At 57.8% G+C, this 21,954-nt stretch overlaps 1 protein-coding gene across 1 annotated transcript in view; it reads left to right on the top strand.

Moving 5' to 3' along the window:
- The first annotated feature begins 8,922 nt into the window (after window positions 1–8,922).
- NHERF2 (NHERF family PDZ scaffold protein 2) overlaps window positions 8,923–21,954 on the top strand; it is a 40,166-nt gene continuing 27,134 nt past the window's right edge. The window contains exons 1-2 of the mRNA XM_075768219.1: window positions 8,923–9,336; window positions 13,901–14,158. Of these exons, the coding sequence (XP_075624334.1) occupies window positions 9,127–9,336; window positions 13,901–14,158 (468 nt within the window). The 5' untranslated portion in view covers window positions 8,923–9,126. The remainder of the gene's footprint in view (window positions 9,337–13,900; window positions 14,159–21,954) is intronic.

Here is a 21,954-nt window from a genome sequence, read left to right as displayed (position 1 = left end):
GCCAGCACTGGTGGATTTTGCAGGAAATCTGGCAAAAAGAGACATTTCCACCCCTCTCGCATGAACCGCCTGCTCCTGCCAAGCCCCTGTGGCCGCCCGTGGAGCGGGGACAGCAGGGTTTGTGCTGCCTTTGGTTTGGATCTGAAGGGAAACCCCCCCGGGGTGCTTGTGAGGGGAGCCAGGCGCACACCGAGCCCTGCCTGCCGCGCTGCCCCTTGCACCCGGGGGGCTGCCCTCACCCCTTGCCGGGTCTCGGGGGGAATTTCAGGTGGTGTAACACACGAAGGACCATTCTCTTGCAGTTGATTCCCAACCGGTTTCTCCTCCATGTCACCTCTTCCTTCCCCCCCCCATGATTTTCCAATTTCTGCTCTTTGTTAGTGCAGTGCGGGGCTCGGATGGGCCAAATGAGACATGATTGCCAATAACCCATTAGGCAGCAGCACTTGAAAAGAGCCGTACCTGTCAGGGTGCCAATCAGCCTGTGGAGTGCCCGCCGAGGCAGATTGCCGTTCTTGATAGAGGTAAGTGAGAAAATGAGGTAGAAAATGTAAAGGTCAGCTTTGCGCAGGAGGATGCGCAGAGAGGGGGATGAAGGGCGATGTGATGAGAGGCACTACTCAAGGGTGCGCTTCCACCCTTGTTTGTTGGAAAGAAACAATTACGTGACAATTACTGGGGCAAAAACACCGGGACACTCAGTTAACCGCAAGCCCTTCACTACTTATTTTGTAAAATATTTTTTTCCTGTTGCTGTTGAGGAGCACGAGCTGATTCCTCACCGGGACCCTAAAATGATTTCCTCAGTGCTCCCAGCTCTCTGGAGAGGTCTGGGCCTTCCCCAGGGGTCAACAAGCCAAATTAAATGGAAGAAAGCTTAAGAAGATGTTTAATTATCCCTCATGCCTCAGGGCAGGACCCAGCCATCCCTGATGGATGTTAATCTAATCCCTTCTAAAAGACTGGTCCTGGGGGAGATACCGCACTCCCCGCAGTCTGCCTCCTATCCCCTCGCTCTGGGAAACTGTGTACCTGGACCAGGTCCACCACTTGGACCATGGGGACCCCCTGACCTGGCCCCATGGATGCCCTGAGGCAAAATGCAGGCCCAGGGATTCTTGGGGAGGATGCTGGGTCTATGCCTGACATGGGTTGAGTTTGTGGCCAGGAGCAAAGTAGGGGGACAAAAGTTTTCAGGAGGGGATCATGGACTGACGCAGAGCCACAGCAGCACATCGGCTCCTGGCCCCGTTCAGGGTCCCCGGTGCCCCCTGACCCCCACGGAGCAGCTTTGCGGTGGATAACTGCAACCAAAGAGGGCAATTCCCAGCACTGCTTTGGGCTTTAGGAGACGTGGGGGTGCTGAGAAACCCCCAGGTAACAGAGGGACACATCGCCCCTTCCCTCCCACCGTGTTCCACCAGGTCACTGAGGCTGTGGGGTGGTGGGCAGGATGCAGGGGGTGCAGGGGGTGCAGTGGCACCTGGGTGGCTTTGCCATGCCATCTTGTGGCCACGCTGATGCCAGGGGCTGGGGAGGGCTGGGGAGCTGCAGCAGGGGTGAGGATGAGCCCTACCGCTATGTCCCCATCCCTGCGCCCTTGCGGAGTGGGGGACCTGCCCCCGTGTGCCCCTCGGCCTGCACAGCCCTGGCCAGGACCACGGGCCCGGGAGAGGACGGGAGCTCTGGGCTACAGCCTGTCCCACTGCTCTGGGTTAGGGCAGCCCGGGGCTGAGGCTGCTCCCGGGCTCTGGATCCTCGTGCAGCACTTGTGAGGTTTGGACCTGGATCTGGTGCCTGGTCCAGGTCCATGCCCAAGGTGCCGCCTGGGAGCTCTGCAGATCCAGCACCGCCGACCGGAACGAGGGCCGGCTGACGCAGGGAGGCTTTCCCGGACAGGGTGCGCCATCACCCAGCCTGCCATGCCAGCGGATGCATTTTGTTCCAGTACAAGAGACGGGCGAATCCCAGGGGCTGCGGCGGGCAGGAAGACGTCCCACCCCAACCCAGCCCGAGGCCGGAGCAGCTCCCTTTCCTTCCCGGCTCCCCGGCCTCTCCCAGGGGACCAGCAGCATCCACCAAGGCGGCCGGACATGCTGGGGACAGGGGCTTTGGGTAGGGCAGCGTCTGGAACAGGAATTGGCAGCTCTGGGAGAGCCAGTGTGAGCTCACACCGGGGCTGGCCCGTGCACATACAATGGCTGCAGGGCCCCTGCGTGCAGCAGGAGGAAGAAAACTCCCCAAGGAATTTCCTCTGTCGTCGGCTCTGCCCAGAAGCTGTTCCTCACCCTGCCGGGATGCAGGCGGCTGCAGCCGAGGCTGAGCCGAGCTGGGTCCGAGCCCCTCTCTGGTGGGTGGCCCCTGCTGGGTGCAGTGGTGGCTGGGGATGGAAAGCCCTTGGGCAGAGCTGGGTACCCCGGGTGGTCGCTGTGATGGCCCCGGACGTCCTTGCAGGGAGCCCCAGGCTGCAGGACCCAGTGCTGAGCCCCTGGGGTCTGCCAGGGGTCCCGTCCCGTCCCACCGGGCTGTCCACACCTTCGCGCTGATGCCGCCCGAAGGAATTGACTGAGGCTGGAGATAAGGGACAGGAGCTGCAGAGAGCAGCAGATAACAGTATCTCTGTGCCTTCTGCTTTGCCTATTTCCAAGCTGCCCAGAGCACGGATAAGGTGACAGTGGCTTAGAGACACAGGCAGAGATCTCCCCGGCCGAGCTGCAGCAGCCCAGGGCTATTCTCAGGCTGCCCGAGGGGAAATGCTGGGTCAGGACCCTCCCGTGAGCCCCACGCTCCCACCCCCGAGTCTCCCCCTGGGCATCCCAAGGGCCGGGCCAGCACTTGCCTCCCCCCATTGACTGTACACAGGGCTGTATTTGGGGAGTGCCTGTGCTGCTTCGTCGGGGCAGCTCACCTCCCGTGGGCATGTGCTGCTGGGAGCAGAGGTGACCTGTGCTGGAGCTGTCCTGCCTGCGCTGTCCGGCTCTGCCTGCTCCCTGGACATCCTGCTGGACCCCCGTTCCCGACGGGGACTGCCCCCCACTCCTGGGGACATGCACACACACTGCTGGGTCCAGCACAGGAGTGGCTGGTGGTGCAGCAAAGTTAAAACATCCTCTTGGGGTCCCCTCCATTCCCCCTTCACCCCCTCCTGGGTGGTGAGATGCTGTGCTACAGGCACCTTCCCAGGCCTGAGCATTTCCCCTGTCTTTTTTTTTCTGGTGGATATTCCTCCTAATGTTTGCAGGAGAGAGCAAAACCCAGCCGCAGCTCCACCTGGCAGCAGAAGGAAGATGTCCTCCCCCAGCCCGACCATGCAGCTGCAAGAGAAGCAGCCCCTTAATCAAACTGCGCTCCCCAAACCCCATCAAGAGCTGCAAACACCTCAGGGGCCAGCAAAGGTCCCTGGGGGTGTCCTAGCCCTTCTGCTCATGCCAAGAAGATGTTGCAGGAATGGTCCCAGCCCTCGCGGGGTCCCCTGTGTGCTGGGGTGTCACCCAGGGCTGGACATGCCAGCAGAAGAGCTGATGCCTCCAAAACCCCTAGTTTGGGAAACAACTTTCACAGCACGGTAAGATTAAACCCAGGCACGACCGTGCTAAAACACCAGCACAGACCAGCTGCCCCCCAGGCTGCTGCGGCTGGGCTGGTGGAGGGGGTGTCACAGCTGGGTGAAGCCGAGGGCTCCGTGGAGCCGAGGGCTCTGAAGCCACCTCCAGCCCTGCAAGAGCCTCTCAAGGTGCTTCTGCTGCTCCCCACTCAGGCTACCACAAGCCGGGGGTCCGGGTCCCACATCTGGTGGCGTGGGGCAGGAGAGGCGGCGGCTGCGGTGGAGTGCGGCAGGAATGAACGCCGATGCTCTCCATGGGCAGCAGGTCGGGTGCTGGCAGGGACCTCACAGGCACATTCCTGCCCAGGGAGGTGTCCTCCGCCACACTGACACTTCCATGGACGTGCTCACCTGCGCTGCTCTGCCGCTAACCTCGCCCGGGGTGGGTGCTCCCAGAGGTGAGTGCTCCTGGGAATGGGTGCTCCTGGGGATGGGTGCTCCTTGAGATGGGTGCTGCCAGGGGTGGGTGCAGCCAGGGATGGGTGGTCCCAGGGCTGGGTGGAGCAAGTCCCTTTGCAGTGGTGTTATCCATGTGGTTTGGCTGTAGCCACTACAGATATTTCAGCTCTTCCAGGGCAAAACGGTGCTCAGCGGTGGGGTGGTTGCCCTGCACGATGCAGGCAGTGGGGTGCCTGTGCCGTGGGGGTACATCGGGTGCGGAGCAGGGCAGCTCGTGTGCCGCTGGGGTGCAGGAGCAGCATTGTTGCTTGCACACTTGTCCATGGGCGTGCTGGCACGTGGGAGGTCTCGGGTGTGCCCAGCCTGGCTGGGGACTGTCGCCAGCTCCACGCCTGCACCAAGCACCGTCGGGCCCCCTCCAGCTTCGTACCTATCGCGCTGCTGTCTGTTGCAAATAATAAAGGACCTGAGCAGATTTCTACCTGCCAGGTTGTGCAAGAGGGATCTCCCAGCTCTCAGCAGTGTAACTGAACTTTCTGGACTTTCACAATCCACAAAGCATATTATTAATTCTCCTAATGATCAGTTCTCCTTCTGTCTCTATAAATCTAACCTGGAAAATGTTTACAGCTCAATAGTGCCACACACAGAGGCCTAGAGAAAATGAGACGGTGTTTTTTATGAGCTCTCCTCTCATTCCCAGTTCCTCCAGCAGTGCAAATAAATCATCAGCCTTTCCCCACTCTGTGAGAGCCGCTGCTCCCCGAGAGCGGCCAGGACCCAGCAGCCCCATGCCGAGTGATGGCGAAACAAGGGAGGGACGAGCATGACCGCATCCATGCCCCGGACTTTATTTATTAATAGTCAGAGCTAATTACTGCAGTAGCAAGAGCTCTCTGCAGCTCCCAGAGGGGACTGTGAAACACCACTGCTGGCAAGGGCATGTTCCCTGAGCTTGGGTAGAGGACCTGGGTCTTCCTCCAGGCAGAAAGTGCCACGGGTGGCCAAGGTCTGCTGGGACACGCAGCATGGCTGCAACCAGCCCAGCGAGCTCCGGCTCTGGGGTGGAAAGCTGGGTGTGGAACGGGGGGTGAATAAACACCGGCCAAAGTGTGCTGATGGGGAGGAGGAGGCTGCGTGGGAGGAAGAGCATCTCCCTGCCAGCAGCTCCCACAGCTGAGATTGAAACCAGTGTCTCGCTAAATCCGAAGGGAGGGGCGTCCAGCAGCGCCCAGCCTTTCCCTCGCCCTCCCCCTGCCTTTGGCAAAGCTGCCATCCCCGAGCAGGACAAGCACAGGGGAGCAACCCACATCCCGGGAGAGGGTGGGGGAGAGGGGGAAAACAGAGAAGCCACAAGACCTGCCCAGAGCCATCCAGCACACGTGAGATGGAGCCAGGAGTGAGACGGGGGGCTCCTGGCATCTTGAAAACATGTGTCCTCTTTGGCAAAAGATGGCCCAAAGGCACGTGCTAAACCTCTCATTTCTTTGGAAGCACTGGCACAGCCCAGCGACTCCATCATCAGCCATGGCAAACCATCCTCCTCAAAGAGCCCCTCGCCCTGACCTTCCACTCACCTCGGAAACAAGCCAGCCTGGACAGGCTCAGGTTATCAGGTTTTGCCGGTTTCTGAATGAAGATGGACTTCATGGGCTCCAAAAATCCCTCCCTCCGACACACCAAGGAGCCTGCCGGTCGAGCCTAATTTCTGTAATTGTGAAACTTTTCACAGCATCTGTATTTTGCATTAGTGATGTAACAGGATCAGGCCTAAAGCAGACAGCATTCAGGACACAGGTGTAATTCTCTGTCACTGCTCAACCAAGTGCAGTGAAGGAATTAGAAGCAGATGTCAACAAAAAGAGCTTCAAACCCTTCCAAGCCAGTAAGCACACAGGTCTTGTGAACTTCCTCAGCCTCCAGGCTGGCCCAACTGAAAGTTAAATATCTGCCCAAATCAAAACACACAGAAATTTAAATGGAAAAATCTTTCCTGTGCAGTATCTGTTGGATTTAATCATGGCTCTTATATCAGTAAGTGCAGGAGCCCTCCCATGATCTCTTTTTTTTCTACAACGGGCCACAGATGGGAAATGGCAGGATGGCCTTGAGAACTGAAGAGGTTTTGTACCGTGCAAGGACACGCCTTTGCACAACACAGTTTCAAGTTCTTTCCAGCTCCTTCACACGAACCTGGAGCCTTCCCCATCAGCTGCAGTGAAAAAAATACAGCATTTCTCTTTGAACCATGTCCGTGCCAAGGCATGCACTGAGCTGTGCATCCCAGATTCAGGCAGGACATCCCAGACCCGTGCACACATCTGGGCTCAGAGGCACAACCACAGCACGGCTCTGGCGGTTCCCGAAGTAGTGCAATCATGCAAGAAATGTTCCATTTTAGGCTCACAAGGTGTGCAACTAGAAGCGAGCAAGCAAAAAAATCCTGTGCTGAGTTGGGGCTCTACCAAGTCCCCTACGTGTCCCTGCAGCAGAAGGGACCCGCCAGCGGCTCGGTCAGGGGTCCTGATGCCCCCAGGGACGAGTGCGGGATACTGTCACCTCCTGTGCCCAGCGGAGATGGGCAGGGATGCTCAGGCTTCACATTTGCTAAAGCCTTTCTGGGAATAGTTTGCAGATATTAACATCTCTGCTGGGTTACATCCTCTTGCTGGACAGGTGACACATGGTACCTGACCCTCCTTAATTTCTCTACAATTAATAGATTTTTTGGGGGATGTCCTTTTGGGGACACTGAGGTTGAAAAAAAAATCAACAAATCCAGGTCACAATTGAGAAAATCCTTGTGCTCAAAAAAAAAAAAAGCATTTTTTAAAAATGCAAACATCCCATTTTCACCTTTTTGAAATGATAGTTTCTCCCTTTTTTATTTTGCAAGATACCAACACTTTTAAAAAGACATTCAAAAGGGTTAAAATATTCTGACCACCCAAAAGATTTTCTCCCTCATGTTTTTATTGCACTGAATAAAGAGAAAAACTTTTTTGTTCAAATAAACTTGAAACAATTCCTTCTCCTCCCCCCTCCGTCCAGTTTTTTGGTTTGACCAGTGAGTGGAAAAATCAATTATTCGCACTCCTCTAGCCTGATAAAAAGCTTCAGAACTCCACAAAGAGGCTCAAGGGAGTACTTGGGTTGTACAGCACATAAAACAGTCTCCGAATTTCCCGGCGCTCTGGCCTTCTCTCCTGTCACCCAAGATTTTGTGCCGAGATCGGCGCTTCTGCAGCGCTGCAGGGAGCAAAGGAGCCTCAGACCAAAGGCAGCCGGTGTCCTCCCTGGTGGCACCTTGACGGCTGCAAAGCGGGGCTGGAGCCGGGGCTGGGGGCTGAGCCGCTCCTGGCTGCAGGGGACGGGCACCTCGAGGGACAGCACCGCATGCTCACGGGGGCTGGTGCCCACCACCCAGCGATGCTGTGCTCTCTCTTTGTAAGCAGTGTCCAAATAGCTGCATTGTCGATAGGAAATGAGGGTGGGAAGAATTGCTGGGGATAAATGAGGCCGTTTTTTTCCAGGATAGCAACTCTCCTCTAAGACACGTCACCAAGCATCTCTTTGGTTCAAGCATCTTTCCTTTGAAGAGTGACTTTGTGTATAACTGCAGTGGAAGTGGTTTTTTTTTTTTTTTAAGCAGACTACAAATTAAAAGCAAATTAGTATTAATTTCTGCAGTCTTTTATTTACTGCCTCAAGCTGGCCACTGCATTTGCTTCAGCTCTATAAAAGTCCTGTAAGCAAGCAGTCAAGGAAGGAAAAATACCACAGAGGAGAGCTAGAAAACTTGTGACACAGGAATGCGACACACAGCACCAATGCTGTGACAACTAATCTGGGTCATTTCCTCCTTGTAAGAGATTTGAAGGAAATGAAGAACAGGAATGCAAAAGGGGTGAAGACGGGGATCTCTGTGTTTCACCCAAACAAGCTCACTCCAGGTGAAACCCGGATGGCCTCTCCGCAGGGGCACCTGGGATGGAGCAGGAGCCTTTCCCCCCCCAAGAATGTCTGGAAATGCAATGGCAGAGCTGCCCGCTAATGAACCCCATCCCCTGCCTAGCGTTCAGGGGGACACAAAATATTTCTGAGCTCCCTCACATGAACGTATGAAGTGCATCAGCCCACGAGCTCCGTGTGTGCCAGACTGGCTGGCTCGGCAGAGACATCCCACAGAGCTCTGCATCTCCCCGCGGTCACGGGCTGGGGCTGGGTGGGCAGAGGAGCTGCTGGGCTCCATCCTCCCCTCCCTGGACCAGGGGGTCCCAGCAGTTCCCATCAGTTCAGGATACACTCTGGATGAAGCGGGCTCTGCTCCAGGCCCCGCTCCCCATCACTTCCCCTTCACGGGGTGGTCCTTGCCCGCGTCCCGAAGAGCTGCGCTGCCCCATGGACGAGCATTGGGCCGGGTACCCCTTCCCGGAGGGGAGCGGGACCGGGTGGGCTGGACAGCGGATGCAGGGGAGACCCAGCTCAGCGGCTTTGTGTCGGCAGCGGTCCCCAGGCTGGCCTGGACGGTGGTGGGCTCCGGCCAGGTGCCCGCGGGGCTGCCCGCTGCCCTGGTCCGGGGAGCTGCGGGGCTGTCCCCAGCCCGGGCGCTCGGTGCTGCACCGGGATGGCCGCGGCAGCCGGAGCCGAACTCGCAGAGCCCCGGGTAGTTCCAATCCGTGAGCCCGGGAGGCCGCCATCAGCCCCGGGCATCCCCGCTCCATCGGCCCCAGGGCTCCATCGGCTCCACCCGCCCGGTCCCGGTGCCGCTGCTGGTCCCGGTCCCGGTGTCAGTGCCGATCCCGGTATCAGAGCTGGTCCCGGCCCCGCCCGCCCCGTCCCCCGGCCGTCCCCATCCCCGTCCCTCGCTGCGGCTCCGCCCCGGCTCCGCCCGGTCCGTCCCCGTCCCCGCCCGCCGCGCTCCCGGCGCCGTGGGGCAACGCGCAGCATGGCCGCGCTGCGCAGCGCCCCGGCCCCAGCCCCAGCTCCGGCCGCGGCCCCGGCCCGCCCCTCCGCTCCCCGCCGCTCCGCGCCCGCCCCGGGCCGCGCATAAAAGGGGCCCCGCGGCCGCCCGCCCCCGCCCGCCCGTCGCTCCGCGCCGCCGCCCGCCGGGCGCTCCGGCCATGGCCAAGGACCAGCTGAAGCCGCGGCTGTGCCGCATGCTGAAGGGGGAGAGCGGTTACGGCTTCCACCTGCACGGCGAGAAGGGCAAGAGCGGGCAGTTCATCCGCAAAGTGGAGCCCGGCTCGCCGGCCGAGGCGGCGGGGCTGCGCGCCGGGGACCGCGTCGTCGAGGTGAACGGGCTCAACGTGGAGCAGGAGACGCACCACCAGGTGCGGGCAGGGGATGGGCAGGGCAGGCAGCTGGCTGGGGTACCCCCGGGCTGAGCACCCCGGCTCCGAGCCTCCCTGCTGGCTTGGCTCTACCTGGCTCCAGCCTCCCTGGGGTGGGTTTGAGGGGTGATTTTTCTCACAAAATATCTGTGCTGGAGCATCTTTGGCCGGGCCAGTGCTGGTGGTTGCTGGGGTGGGGTGGGTGTCCCCCAAAATCCTAGGCCTGGGCCGCAGGGGGGCTTTGTGTGCCTGGGACACTGAGTTCCCATGAGAGCAGTTGTGTGGTGCTGGGTGTCTCACTGCTGGGGGAAGGATGTTGTAATCGTGTGAAGGTGGGAAAGCCTAAGGTGTTTTGGCATGGGCAGGGCACTGCTATGTTATGCAATCTGTGGTGGAAAGGAATGGGGAGACCTGGGCTTTATTTCCGGCTCTGCTATGGGTTTTCTTGCTCACTTTGGGTGAGCTGCTCCAGCTTATGCAGCCCAGAGTGTATAAGGATGCCTTAAAATCTACTGATAAAGCTCTGCAGATGTTCAGCAGTTTGGCTGGCTTAAGCAAGATAGGGCTTGTAGGGAAATAATGGCTGTTATTAGACCATGGCTGTGACTGGGGGGGGATCCAAGCAAGCTGTTTCTCAGCTCTGTAACAGGAGCTGCACACTTCAGGCCATGTCATTTCTGCTTATAAAACTGAAACTCGTGTTTGTTAAACAGTTCAGTCCAAAAAACAAGCAATGAGATTCGAGCTGCTCCTGTCCTACCAGAGACACAGATCCCGGCAGGGGCACAGTGCCTAATGTGCCTGTTTGCCTAATGGCTCGCAGGGCTCTGTGGGGTTTAGTGCTTTAGTAACTTAAAACACATGGCTGGCTCCTGTGGCCAGTGCTTTGTTGGGGCAGAGACTTCGGGACGTGCCTCACGTAGCTTGCACTCGGCAGTGTTTTGAGGGGTACAGGTTCCTGGGCTTCACCCACCAGGCACGGATGTCGCTGTGCTCAAGGTGATGCCTTCTAGGGTGTGATGGCAAGCCCAGGTGGCTCCAGTAAAGCCTCATGGACTCCTCTCCATGGGCTTGGTGGGTTTTCATGGCTAATTGAGCTTGTTTTGATGATCTGAGCCAGCTGTGTAAAAGTTAATGTTTGTCTCCGAATGTGATTTCAAAACCCTTGAAGGAGGATCCACATCTTTGATCTGGCTTGGCAAAAAGGAGGGCTGTGTTCCTGTAAGGAGCTGCATCATGTTGGAAGCCATCAGAACTCCCTGCTGAAACTGGGATGCTGGGGAAGGGTGATAGCGGAGCTGAGACAGCCAGCTGTGTCTTTGAAATGTGTGTGGGTTTTCCAGTAGGTCAAGTGAAATGGGAGAAATTTTCCTATCTTCCATTTTCTGCTGGTGGAGGCAGGATCCAGCCCTAGCACTCGCTTCCTGCTCCAGAGCAGTGAATGGGATGGAGTGTCCCATCCAGGGTGTTACGGAGCTCACAGCGGTGCCGTGTTCCCGCTGTGGTGGCATTAGTGTGTGTGAGTAGTGTGAGCAGGAGCAGCCCTCCCTCTTGCCTCAAAACAGCAAGAACCTATTCTTCCCCCCAAAAAAATGCCCAGCACTGCTGTACAGTGGGAAGGGCGATGCTGTGGCGGGTCAGACGCTGGCTGCCACCAATGGGTTAGAGCAGCTGGTTTGCTGTGGCCTCTTCTCCTTGTGCTGCTGAGGTCCCTGACCTTGAATAAGTAACGCTTCCCCATGCGCATCTGAAGCTGCAGTGGGATGGAGGCCGCAGCAAACAAGGCCTTGCTGTTTGGGTGTAACTGTGTTTCGAGCTGAAGCTGGCGGCATTTGTGTCTTTGTTCTCTGTTTTTTCCTGGCCTTACCCAAGGAGCAAAGGCAGAACGTGTTCTCAGGGCGTTTACATGTCTTGGATGCAAAATTGCATCCTGGCTCCTCAGTTCCTCGCCTGGGCGGGCAGTGGGTGTGCGGGGCAGAGCAGCGGGCTCCTGCCCTCCTGCTGTACCCAAAGCGTGTGGGGTGTGGGAGCGGGATGTAGGAGCTGGGTGCCTCCTCTCCTGGGTTCAGCTGGCGAGTGGCTTGTCCTGGAGCCCTGTGGCCATGGAGGCTGAGCTCTGGCTGGCCAGCCTCCGCCTGGCTTGGGTCCACTCTGCAGCATGGAAAAATGGTGTTTCTGGGGGTTGTGCCGTGGGTGATGGTCTCCCTGGACATGTGCGGCTTTCAGATAAGATCTGTTCTTCCTTGTTCGGTGTCTCCGCACCAGTGTGGCGATCAGACTGTGCCTCCAGGTCCTTGCTGAGGCTGACAGTGCGGTGCCTGGGCAGAGGCATCTCTCTTGGAGCAGGAGGGATGTACTGAGCTGTTCCCAGTGGCACCATGAATCTCCTTCATGGGCAGCTGGTGTTTGGCAAGGGTGGAAGGACCTGGGCTAGCTCTGCTGGACCTGTGCTGGTATAGCCAGGGGTGAAAGTCTGTTTGGGTGGAGCTGCGGAAATCACGCGGCTGGGACCGGTGTTGAGAAGGTCCTGATGTGCCAGATGCGCAGGAGAGGCTGTGTCGTCTTCGGAAAAGCTGTGGGCTCGAGGCTCTGACCATGGCTCGGAAACGGGTAGGGTGCCAGGCTCTGCCCACCTTGGGGAGGACCTCACCATGTGCCTGGCTGCTGCTTTGCCTTCCACCTTGCTTCTCTGTCCCCAAAGTGACTTTCTGCATGGAGAGTTTGTCACAGAAAGCCCCTTCTGCTTGTCCTCACTAACAGGGAGAGGGTGAGGAGCTGCTCTGTGCTTGCTCTCCATCCCTGCCTTGCTCAGCCCCTGGCATTGCAGGGCTGGGGAGATGCTTGCTCCATTGCTGCTCTTGCCGTGGCTGTTGGGGAGCTCGGCAGCAGGCTGAGCCCCGGCACTGCTCCCCGCCTGTCCTGCCATGCCAGTGCTGTTGTCTGTCTGCACGTCCTGCCACTGCTGCATGTCGGCTGCCTGTTCCCAGGTCCCCTTCCAGGAGAAGTGGCCTTGCACAGGCACTGCCTTGCTGCTATGGGCAGCGCTGTCTGATGTTGCGTGCAAAGAGATCTAAAAGGGAGCAGATGCATTTTCTGGGGCTTGGTGGAATAGCACTCTTCAGGCTGGTTACGGATGGGAGCCCTGGGCATGCTGCTGCCCGACGCGGTGTGTGGAGGCAGAAGCTGCAGCCTGCAGCAGATAGTTGGTTCAGGACAAGCAGCCTTGTCTGCAGCCTATAAATTTCTTGTTGGTTGTTTTTTTTTGTTTGCAGATACCGGCTCTGTTGACCTTGAATGGAGCTTGCAGGGGAGTAAATAAATGTTAGCTAATTGCACATTAGGCTCGTTTGTCACTTATAACCTTGTCTGGCCGGTGTGACCTAGATCAGAATGGGAGCCCTGTAAGGAAGCCCAGTGCTGCTTCGGGGGTTTCTCAGCATGCCTGGTGGGTCACAGGTCTGTGGTCTTCAGGGCCACTCCATGGCTGGGGATGGCTGCCAAGCAGCATTGTCAGTGATGATATCCCTCTTCCTCCTCGGGATGAAGGTCTGTTGAAGGGAGAAGGTGGCCCAGCAGAGCCAGCCCTCTGTGGCTGCTGGCAGGGAGTCTGGGGGTGCTTTTCCCTTAGCCTATGCATGTCCTGGATCTGCCCCGTTTCCATCACAGCCCACCCTGGTGTGATTTACCCCCCTGCCTGACTGTGGCCGAGATCGGCTCCTCCTGGCTCTCCCTGCTGTGCCGACACGGCAAGCTCCTTTCAGAGTCTCTGCCAGTCACCGATCCCCGCGAAGGAGCCGGGCAGCGGCAGGACAATGGTCCCCATTCAGTGCTGCCTGGAGCTGGATCCCAGCAGGGACGGGCCCATCTCCTGCTCCCAGCACTGTTTTCCCTTATCTCTGCTGGCCCTGGCACAGACCGGGGATGAATGTGTGGTTTGGGTTGTTTCTTTCATAAATCTGCCAGGGGTGTGGGGTAGCCAATACACTGGTGTGGTGGGGAGCACCCAGCAAAGGCAGCCCAGCCACCGAATGTGTGCATGGGTGCTTGGTGCCTCCTTGTGCACTCGGGCTCTCCACCCTGCCCCGGGTACGGGGGAAGAAAGACACCCAGATCAAGGAAATGAGGGTGTGCGAGGCAGTTTGCTTGGTGGGACAGATTGTGTTGTCTCTCTAAGGGACAAAACCAGGCAGCAGAGTTTTTGATGCTCGGGGGGAAATGATTCAGCCTCTGAAAGCTTCTGTCTGAGCAGAGCAGGTGATCCCAGGTGGTCTGGGCAGTTACCCTGGGCAGAGCTGTCATATGGGTTGTAGGGCATGGGGTGGAAAGAGCCATCGCCATCATCACCTGGGGCTGCAGGCAACAGATGCTCCGTCCTGGGGATCCCCCAAAGCCGTGCTCTGCCCTTCTCCCCCATCACTGATGGTTGGAAGTGACAGCAAACTTGCACCCTGCAGCAAGACTGAAGCTGCAGGAGAGTGTGGGGGAGTTGACAGTCCTTGGGTCTGGCTCCTGCTGCCCCTGAGAGGTCCCTGGGTTTCTGCTCAGCTGTTCCTCTCCTTTCCAGGTTGTGCAGCGCATCAAAGCCGTGGAGACAGAGACCCGCTTGCTCGTGGTAGACAAGGAGACGGACGAGTACTTGTGCAGCCTGCGCCTGACATGCACGGAGGAGATGGTGCACAGCGGGATCCTGCTCAACTCCAGTGTCTCACCCACCAAGTCGGTGAGCAGTGACAACGGGGACATCTGGAAGCCGCAGCTGGATCTGAGCGGGGGCAGCCTCCAGCGGCACTCACACAGCTTCTCCTCGCACGGCAGCAGGAAGGTGAGGGCAGAGCTGGGCGGCGTGTGGGGCTGCTGGGTGCAGAGCCAGGGAGTGGGCGCAGCCACCCTGGGAGCACCTCCCTCTGCAAGCATGCCTTGCTCCCCGTCAGAGAAAAAGCTTCCATACGGGACTGTTGGCTTGGGGGACCCCGGTTTGTCCCAAAGCAGTGGGTGAGCTGCTCCTTGGCCTCCTTTGCTCTTGCTTGAAGCAGCATTGGCTGCTGGGGGCTGAGCTGCTCTTTCCCCTCCTGTGCCCCTCAAGGGTCTCCCCAGCCCTGGGAGCCGCTGGGGGGCTGGGACAGAGGGGGGTCATCAGCCCTGGGGACAAGTGACCCCACGGTGCCTCGGCTGAGGTCGGTGTCCCAGCCTGGGTCTCGCCTGCCTGTGGGGACAGTCTGCACAGATCAGGGACGCAGTGAAGCTGGAGCTCGTGAATGAGCTTCTCTCCCCTCCATTATTTGCAGGAGGGAGGGAACATCTGGGGTGAATGTGTTCTCAGCTTTTTGCTTAAATGGGAAGGAAATTAGCTCTTTTTCAAGTGGCCTGGGTCTGGACTGTGATTCTGCTGTAAGTGCCTTTTATTGGTAAACTCCTTTCCAAAAAGGAAAGAATTTGGAGTGGAAAACGTCCAGTTTCCATGGCTGCCTTGCTGCTGGGGCCGGGCTGGCGGAGACGGCGCAGCCTTGCGCTTGGCAGATAGCAGGGTTTGGTCCTCGTGCTGCCCTTGCGTGGGGCGTGAACGTGGCAGGAGCAGTGTGGGTGTTGCGTGGCCAAGTGGGTGACTGTCACCTCTGCAGCTGTTTGTCCCCTTCCATGCCCTCACGCTACAGCCCCCCTGTGCTTGTTGCTCTGTGCTGCTGGGCAGGGAGTGCTGGTGCTCAATGGCCTCCTCCAGTGTGGAGCTGCTGTGGGCACACTCCTTCTCCTCCTCCTCTTCCTCCCCCCCCCTTGCTGGGGAGTTTGCAGGGGCTGCAGAGCTTGGTCAGCTTCCACCCCCATGGAGGTGGGGTGGTGGCTGGATGCTGGCCCAGGAGTGGCCATGGGGCTCCCAGGGGGACATGGGTGGGAAAGTCAGGGAAGCTTTGTGTCCTCAGGAGGCCCCATGGAGTAACAGCTGAAGAAATTCCCCTGTGCAGATAAGAGGTGATGCTGGTACGAGGCATGTGCATCTCCAGTGATACAGAGGGGGTCTTGCCTCTGGTCATCCCCTCCAGAGCTGTTTGGCATCTTGCAGAGGAGGATTCCCCTTTCTCTGGGACTGGCAGGGGCAGGGTTGAAGACAGTATTCTTATTTTTAATTTTACTTATTGCGTGATTTGAAGCTCTTTGAAGGTCTGTGTGATGACGATGGGTGTATTTCCCCTGTGGGTCGATGCAGTGGGGGGCTGGTCACCCCTGGGGTGGCTGGTGGGAGAGGAATTGTTCCTGGGGAGGGGGGGAGCTGGGCATGGCTGGGGGCAGCTTTCCAAGCTGGGGATTTCCTATCCTGTCTCTGTTTCGTTTGCTGGGTGCAATCCAACAGTGTGTGCTGACGGGAAGTCAGGCGAGGGGAACAGGACGGTCCTTTCCGGCCTTTGGGTTTCAGCTCCTTCAAGAAGAGGGTGGGACAGGGAGAGCTGGGGAGGGCTGGGGTGCAAGGGGAGAGAAGTACCTACATTTCCCCTCAGAGGGGCTGGGGGGCTTCACCTGGGGCAGCGTTGCTGGGGCATTTGGTGCTTGCTGTGCTGGAGCTGGGGCTGGTGTTTGGCAGAGCCTGAGGTGGACAAAGGGGACTGACCCTGGGGGCAATGGGATTGGGGGGACAGGGGCTGCTGAGCATGTTGTATGTTTGCTCAGGTCAGTGGCTGGTTTGTTCCTGCCTCTGCAGGTGGCAGTTCTTCAAAGAGCTGGGCGCTGCAGGCTTTCCTGGCCAAGGTCACCTCTCTGTGCTGGGGCCGTGAGTGACCCTGGTACAAGGTCCGGGGTGGTCAGAGCATCCTGCTCCTGTGCCTTGCAGTCCTGCTTGCTTCAAGGTGGTAAAAACTGCTCCAGGCTCTTGGTCTGGGTGATATGGCTCTTCTCTGAGGTCCAAAATGGCTGGAGGTGAGGGGAGCAATGGTGCACCCCAGTTCCTGCAGTGCCTAGCCCTTCAGTGCCATGTCCCTGCATGGGGCAGCTCTAGACTGACCCTAGTCCTGCAGATCATAGGTGCTGGGTGAGCAATGGTGTGCGCAGCTCCCGAGAGCATGGTATGTTTGGGAGATTTCCGTCCCTGCAGAAGGGCTGTGGCAGCTGGGGTCCAGTCAGAGAATTGTCCCCAGCCAGGTTTGGAGGGGACCAGGCTCTGAGCTGAGTGGCACTGGGAGAAGCTGGGCTTGGGTCTTTTGTGTAGCTTCCCTGGAGGTGTCTGAAGGAGGAGAAAATGCAGCTCTGCTCCCCCTTCAGACTCCTGGCCCCAACCTGCCCCTGTAGGAAGTGGTGCTGGTGCTCCAGGCTGCTCCCAGGGAGCAGCCTTTTTTTGAGCAGCATTTGTTTATGTAAAGGCTGCAGTTTCCTTGATTTGAGGCCATATTTTTTGGTGCAGCCTGAAGCAATGAGCAACTGAAACAGAGGAGGGAAATCTGGCACCCGGGGTGGCCGCAGCAGTGGGCAGCGGGGAGGTGATGCGATGCAGCAGGCAGGATGAGCATGGCCCTGCCAGCCTCCCCCATGCTGTCCCAGTCTTACTTTGCAAGAGAAGTGAACCCTCCCGGGAGCGCTGCCATGGATGGGGAGGTCAACACGCACCCCCAGCAGCGACCTGGTGTCTAGGACCTTGTGCTCCAAGAACCACGGTTATGCCATGAATAATTCAGCACGTATTTAAAATCAGGCTGCCTGCCCCGAGAGCAGGTTGGCAGGGCTGCTTGCCAGCAGCAGTGCCCGGCACAGCGCTGTGATCCCCAGCACCCTGGGGACTCATGCTCTGCATGGCCGTGGTGGCACGGGGAGCAGGGTCTGCCTTGCCCCATCCCAGGTCCGTGCCTGCCTGTGCTGGAGGGGTTTGCCTGCTCGCTGCCTGCCCCAGGCTGTGTCCCCTAGGAGGGGAACCAGCGCTCCCCATGTCCCCATGCCGTGCACACCCCTGTCTCAAACATGTTCTTGTGGCCACTGGGCTGTTTTCTGCTTTTCCCTGGAGCTCCGGCCCTCCCCTGCCGAGCACCCAGCATTGAGTCCCCAGGGGTTTGGGAGGTAGCCGGCAGGGCTGTGCTGGAGGGCAGGGGGGTGGCAGGGGCTGCTCCGTGTGTGTTGGGTGCTGCGTGGTGAGTTGCCTTTATGGCAAAGGTGCCTTTGGGACAGCGGTGTGAGCCAGCAGCGGCTGTTCGTTAAATGCCTGGGCTAATGGTGTGTAAAAGGCAGGCCTGCTGCGGGGCCAGGCTCTTGCTGAGTGGTGCTGCCGGGTGCTCGCCTGGATGCTGCCGGCTGTCCCAGAGGTGTTCGCGGTGTGCAGGCAGCATGGCCTGGGGCTGGCAGCACCTTTGCAGGCAGCTGCCGCAGCTCGGCTGCCCCTGCTGAGCAGTGGGAGGGAGGTGCTGTTACTGGAACCCCTGGTACGGCCATGCAGGCTTCCTGAGCCACGTCGGTGGTGTCCTTGGGACTTGCTGCCTCACTGCTTTCTCCAGCTGTGTTTGTAGGAGAAACAAGAACGACAGTAAAGCCACCAAGATGTGTTCGGGGTGATGCAATTCCCCTCCATTGCTGCTCTGGTCACACCAAAGCATGACTGCAGGGGGTGGGTGTGCAAAGGGACCTTTACGACCAGTGTTTATCATTTGGAAAACAAACCTGTGTCTTGTAGCTGCTGGATTCAAGCAGCCTGTTGGGTCTGGGAATTTTAATGTAGGAGAATTAGCAGCCAGTTGTTAACTGGCCCCTGCTCAGGGACGGACGATATCACCTTAGCATTGCTGCTGGCAAGAACTGCAAACAGCAGGAGAATGGGTGTCCCTCTGCCAGCGCCGGGGACTGTGGCTGGCTCTTTGTCACAACAGCGTGCAGGCGTCGAGCCTCTTGCGTGCCACTGACCTGGGCTTCAGAAAGCTGATGTGCCTGGGGACAGACATGCTGTTTTCTGGAGGAGGATGGATGAGTGCCTGGGTGTTGGGACCCACAGGTGTGGGGCCAGCGCTGACATTGAGGCAATAAATATTTACACTTCTGTTTGGGTCAGGAATAAGAACTTTTTCTTTTGCAAATAAAACTCTGGGTTGCAACATCTTCAGCCGCCAGCTTTCTGCCGGAGTGCTGGAAGGGGAGTAACTCAGGACAGATGTTTTTGGAGAACTTTGCCAACTCAGTTGAGGCCCAAAATTCAGGGCTTGTAGAATAACCACAAAGATGTAATAAAACCTAACATGAGCAGAAATGTCTGCAGTAATTATGTGATTAAAAAAAAAACCCTCAAAAAAAAAGTGCATGGTTTAAATTAAAGCACTTCCCTGCAGCATTGTGCGTTCCCTGGGCCCTGGTGGCAGGCTCAGACCTGCGGGGAGAGGGTGGTCGGGGAGGACAGCAAATCTCATCCCTGGTACAACCTGGGTGAGGTTCCCGCTGTGCAGGCAGAGGCTTGGGGAAACCCTCTAGCGTGGAGCCCCAGGAGCTGTGGCCATGTCCCAGCAGCGTTCTCTGCCCTTCCCACAGCAGCTATTTTTGTGGATGCTGCCAGCCCAGCGGCAGTCACTGCAGGTCTGAAAGGGCAAAGTTGAAAGGAAGCTGTGTGCGTGTCCTGTTAGGGCAGGGGTGCATCACTGTGCGCTCTACATTTCTCTTAAAACACACTTTGCAAAGCTGTTTCTGCACTCACAGCATGGAGCTGCACCCCGGCTGCCCGGAGCTCAGGTTGCTGCTCTGCTGTGCCCGGCTGAGGGCATTGGATGGGAGTGCTGCTTCCCACATCCCTGCTGGGGAAGGGAAGATGCCTGCAGGGAGCGAGGAAGCAGAACAGCAGGGCTGGAGACCCCCGCCTCCCTGCAAAGGGCAGCATTGCAGTGGGCACTGGGCTGCGTGGGGATGGCAAGGGGTCTGGTTACTGCAGGAGCTCCGTCGAGGTGCAGCAGCAAAGCTGGGCTTGCTTTTGGGATTAGCGCTTCAATCCTATCCCAGAGGCAGTAGTTGGGCTGGTGCGTGGCGGAGCTGCGGGGAAGCCGGTGGCCCTGTGCTGGTGCTGACCCTGCTGCATTATTGATAGCGCTGGGCTCGCTGGCATCGTGTGTCATGGGGCTGGGCAGAGCCAGTGCTGGGGCCGCAGGTGGTGCGGGTGGGCTCTGGAGCAGCTCCAGCTCACGGCATCGTGGGGACGGAGGTTGGGGCGTGTGGCAGCTGGAGGGATCCTCTCCGGGGATGGCGGTGGGACACTTCTCCCTTGCCTTGTGGGCAATGGGGTGGTGGCCTGTGGCAATCCAGGCTGTGGGAGGCTGCTACACCATGGGCTTTGCTCGGAGGAGCATGGAGTGCTTTGCTTTCCTGCTGTGCGGGCAGCAATAGGCTAAATGGGCTCTTGCAGGTCCCCACGCTGGGACCAAGGCAACCCCCGCCTCATTCCCCATGTGGTCCCATCTGCTCACCCCTTGCACGTCAGCAGTCTGTTAACTTCTGACTTCTGATCGCTGGTTTTCGGTATCAGTTTGGGGCTGGCATCGCAGTGCCACTGTCTGCAGTGAGGTTTGCTGGAGCCTTGGCTTGAGTCGTGATGAGCCCGTGAGGGAGCAGCGTGTGCTGGGTTTTGCCCCAGCACTCGGAGGTACCAACGGGGTTCTGAGCCTCATCCTGCTGGGTGCAATCCAGATATGAGATGGGACACTTACCCGTGGTGTTGCGAGGTGAAGAAAACTGTGTTGCTTGCTGTGCTGGAGCACGGTGGGGTCATTCCTGGTTCCTGACCCCCCAGGTCCCGCATACTCATATCCTCCCAGTGCTGTGGGAAGGGGGCTTGGATGCAAAATGCCTACTTTCATGGGAACTGTGGCTGTATCCCATCACCCAAAACACCTGGGAGTTGCAAGTGGGCTGCAGGGATAGAGGGAGGGGGCTGAGCAGGTGGCCCCTGGCCACAGCTCGCCTGCCCGGTCTTGGTGCAGGCAGCGGGTCCCGTGCAGGAGCTTGGCTGAGAGGTTATTTTTGCACCAGGGCAGTGCAGGAAGCCCCTCCCGGGGAGGAGAGCATCCACCCTGCAGCAGAAACTTCCTCCGCTGTGATATTTTTAGTGAAATACAAAGTGAGTTGAAGGGAATGGGAGGCAGGAGGCAGATTAGCATCGGGAGGGGCTGCACCCTGCCAAGAGCCTTTGTTCCTGGGGCCACACACTCTCAAGGGCTATCTAGTCCTGCAAGGGTACAGTGGGGTCACCCCTGGGACCCCACACCTCTTTGGGAGGGGGGGCAGGAGGGTGTTTGCATCCCAGCCCGTTGCCTGGCTGCAGAGCGGTGATGCTGCTGACACCAAGAGTTGCTGCGTGTGGTCCAGACAGCGATGTTCCCTTCTGCATCCTCGAGTAATCAAAAGCTTTCCCTCAAAATGATTTGAAAACTGATATTAAATAGGAACTGTTCAAAATGCAGCTTGCTCAGGAGCAGGCAGTCCTGACCCCCTCTGCTCACAGGGATGCGCTCGACAGCTTGCTTTAATAACAGCCCTGCTTACAAGTGGGCTCCTTGCCAGTTGTTTAATGGTTCTGTTCAATAGTAAAAATATTAAATGGTTTCAAATAAATTAAAAATCTTCTGGCAGAATCAAGGCCTTCTGCATGTGCCGTGGCAGCTGCACAGAGCCTCTGCTGTGACTTTGCTCCATCCCTTGGAGCTTCTCTGGGCTGATCGGGCTTGTGGTCCTGTTGTGGTGGAGGGGACCGTAAAACAATGCTTTTTTGCATTCTCTATTTATTCCCAAGACCCAAATTAGTTGTGGAGGAGGTGGTGGCGGCACACTGCGCATTTACAGCTCTTTATCCAGGACTGTCCCTGATGCCACCGCGCAGCATGGCTGGATAAAACACTTCTGGGTGTTTGACCCCAGACCTGGTGATGCTGTGGGTGAATCCCACCTCCTCCTCCCCAGCCCCCCCCAGGCATGGGGCTGCTCCCACCCAGGGGGAGAAGGTGCTGGTGTTACGGCATTGCTTGCGGGCAATGGAAACACATGGAGCAAAGGTGCTGTGTGTATGTTGACTTATAGCGTGCATTCCCAGACCAGACGGGGCCCAGGGCTTCCAGCTGCTGGCCGGGCACACCCGACTTCCAAACGAAGTTTTAAAGAGCTCCTTTTAATCCATAAGGCAACACGGCTTTACTGCTTGCAGCCCTAACAGAGCCCAAGTGTGATGTGATGGCTGTGGCATCGCCTCTCTGCGTTTCATTCCTGCCCTTCGGTCAGGGAGACTGAGGCTGTGAGGCTGAGTGATTTACCCAGCACTGTAGGAGAACTCGGTGTATAAATTAAGGTCTGAATCGAGCCAGTTTTGGCTCCCAGTCCTTGGCTCTATCTGTAGGCACGGAGATTTTACAGCCAGTGGTCCTGGGAGACTTCAGTTGGGATATGAGAGAGAGAGAAAATTAAACTTCTAATCAGCGAAGGGTTTCTCCAGATACACAGGTCTCTATAAATAAGGAATTAAAACCCAAGTTGTCGACATAATTATTTCTGGCAAGATCTATATTGTAATTTAACTTCATTACAGCTTTTCCTGGACTCCTGAGTGTTTTGGTTCCACTGCTGTGTACATTTAAACTGCAACCAGACTTGGAGCTGGATTTTGTTGGCTAAATGTCTCTCTCTTCCCTCTAA

This window comes from Balearica regulorum, chromosome 15 (genome assembly GCF_011004875.1).
Source record: "Balearica regulorum gibbericeps isolate bBalReg1 chromosome 15, bBalReg1.pri, whole genome shotgun sequence".
NCBI classification, from domain to species: Eukaryota; Metazoa; Chordata; class Aves; order Gruiformes; family Gruidae; genus Balearica; species Balearica regulorum.
The sequence above is the reverse complement of the archived record's forward strand: the minus strand, read 5'-3'. Positions and strand labels throughout refer to the sequence as shown.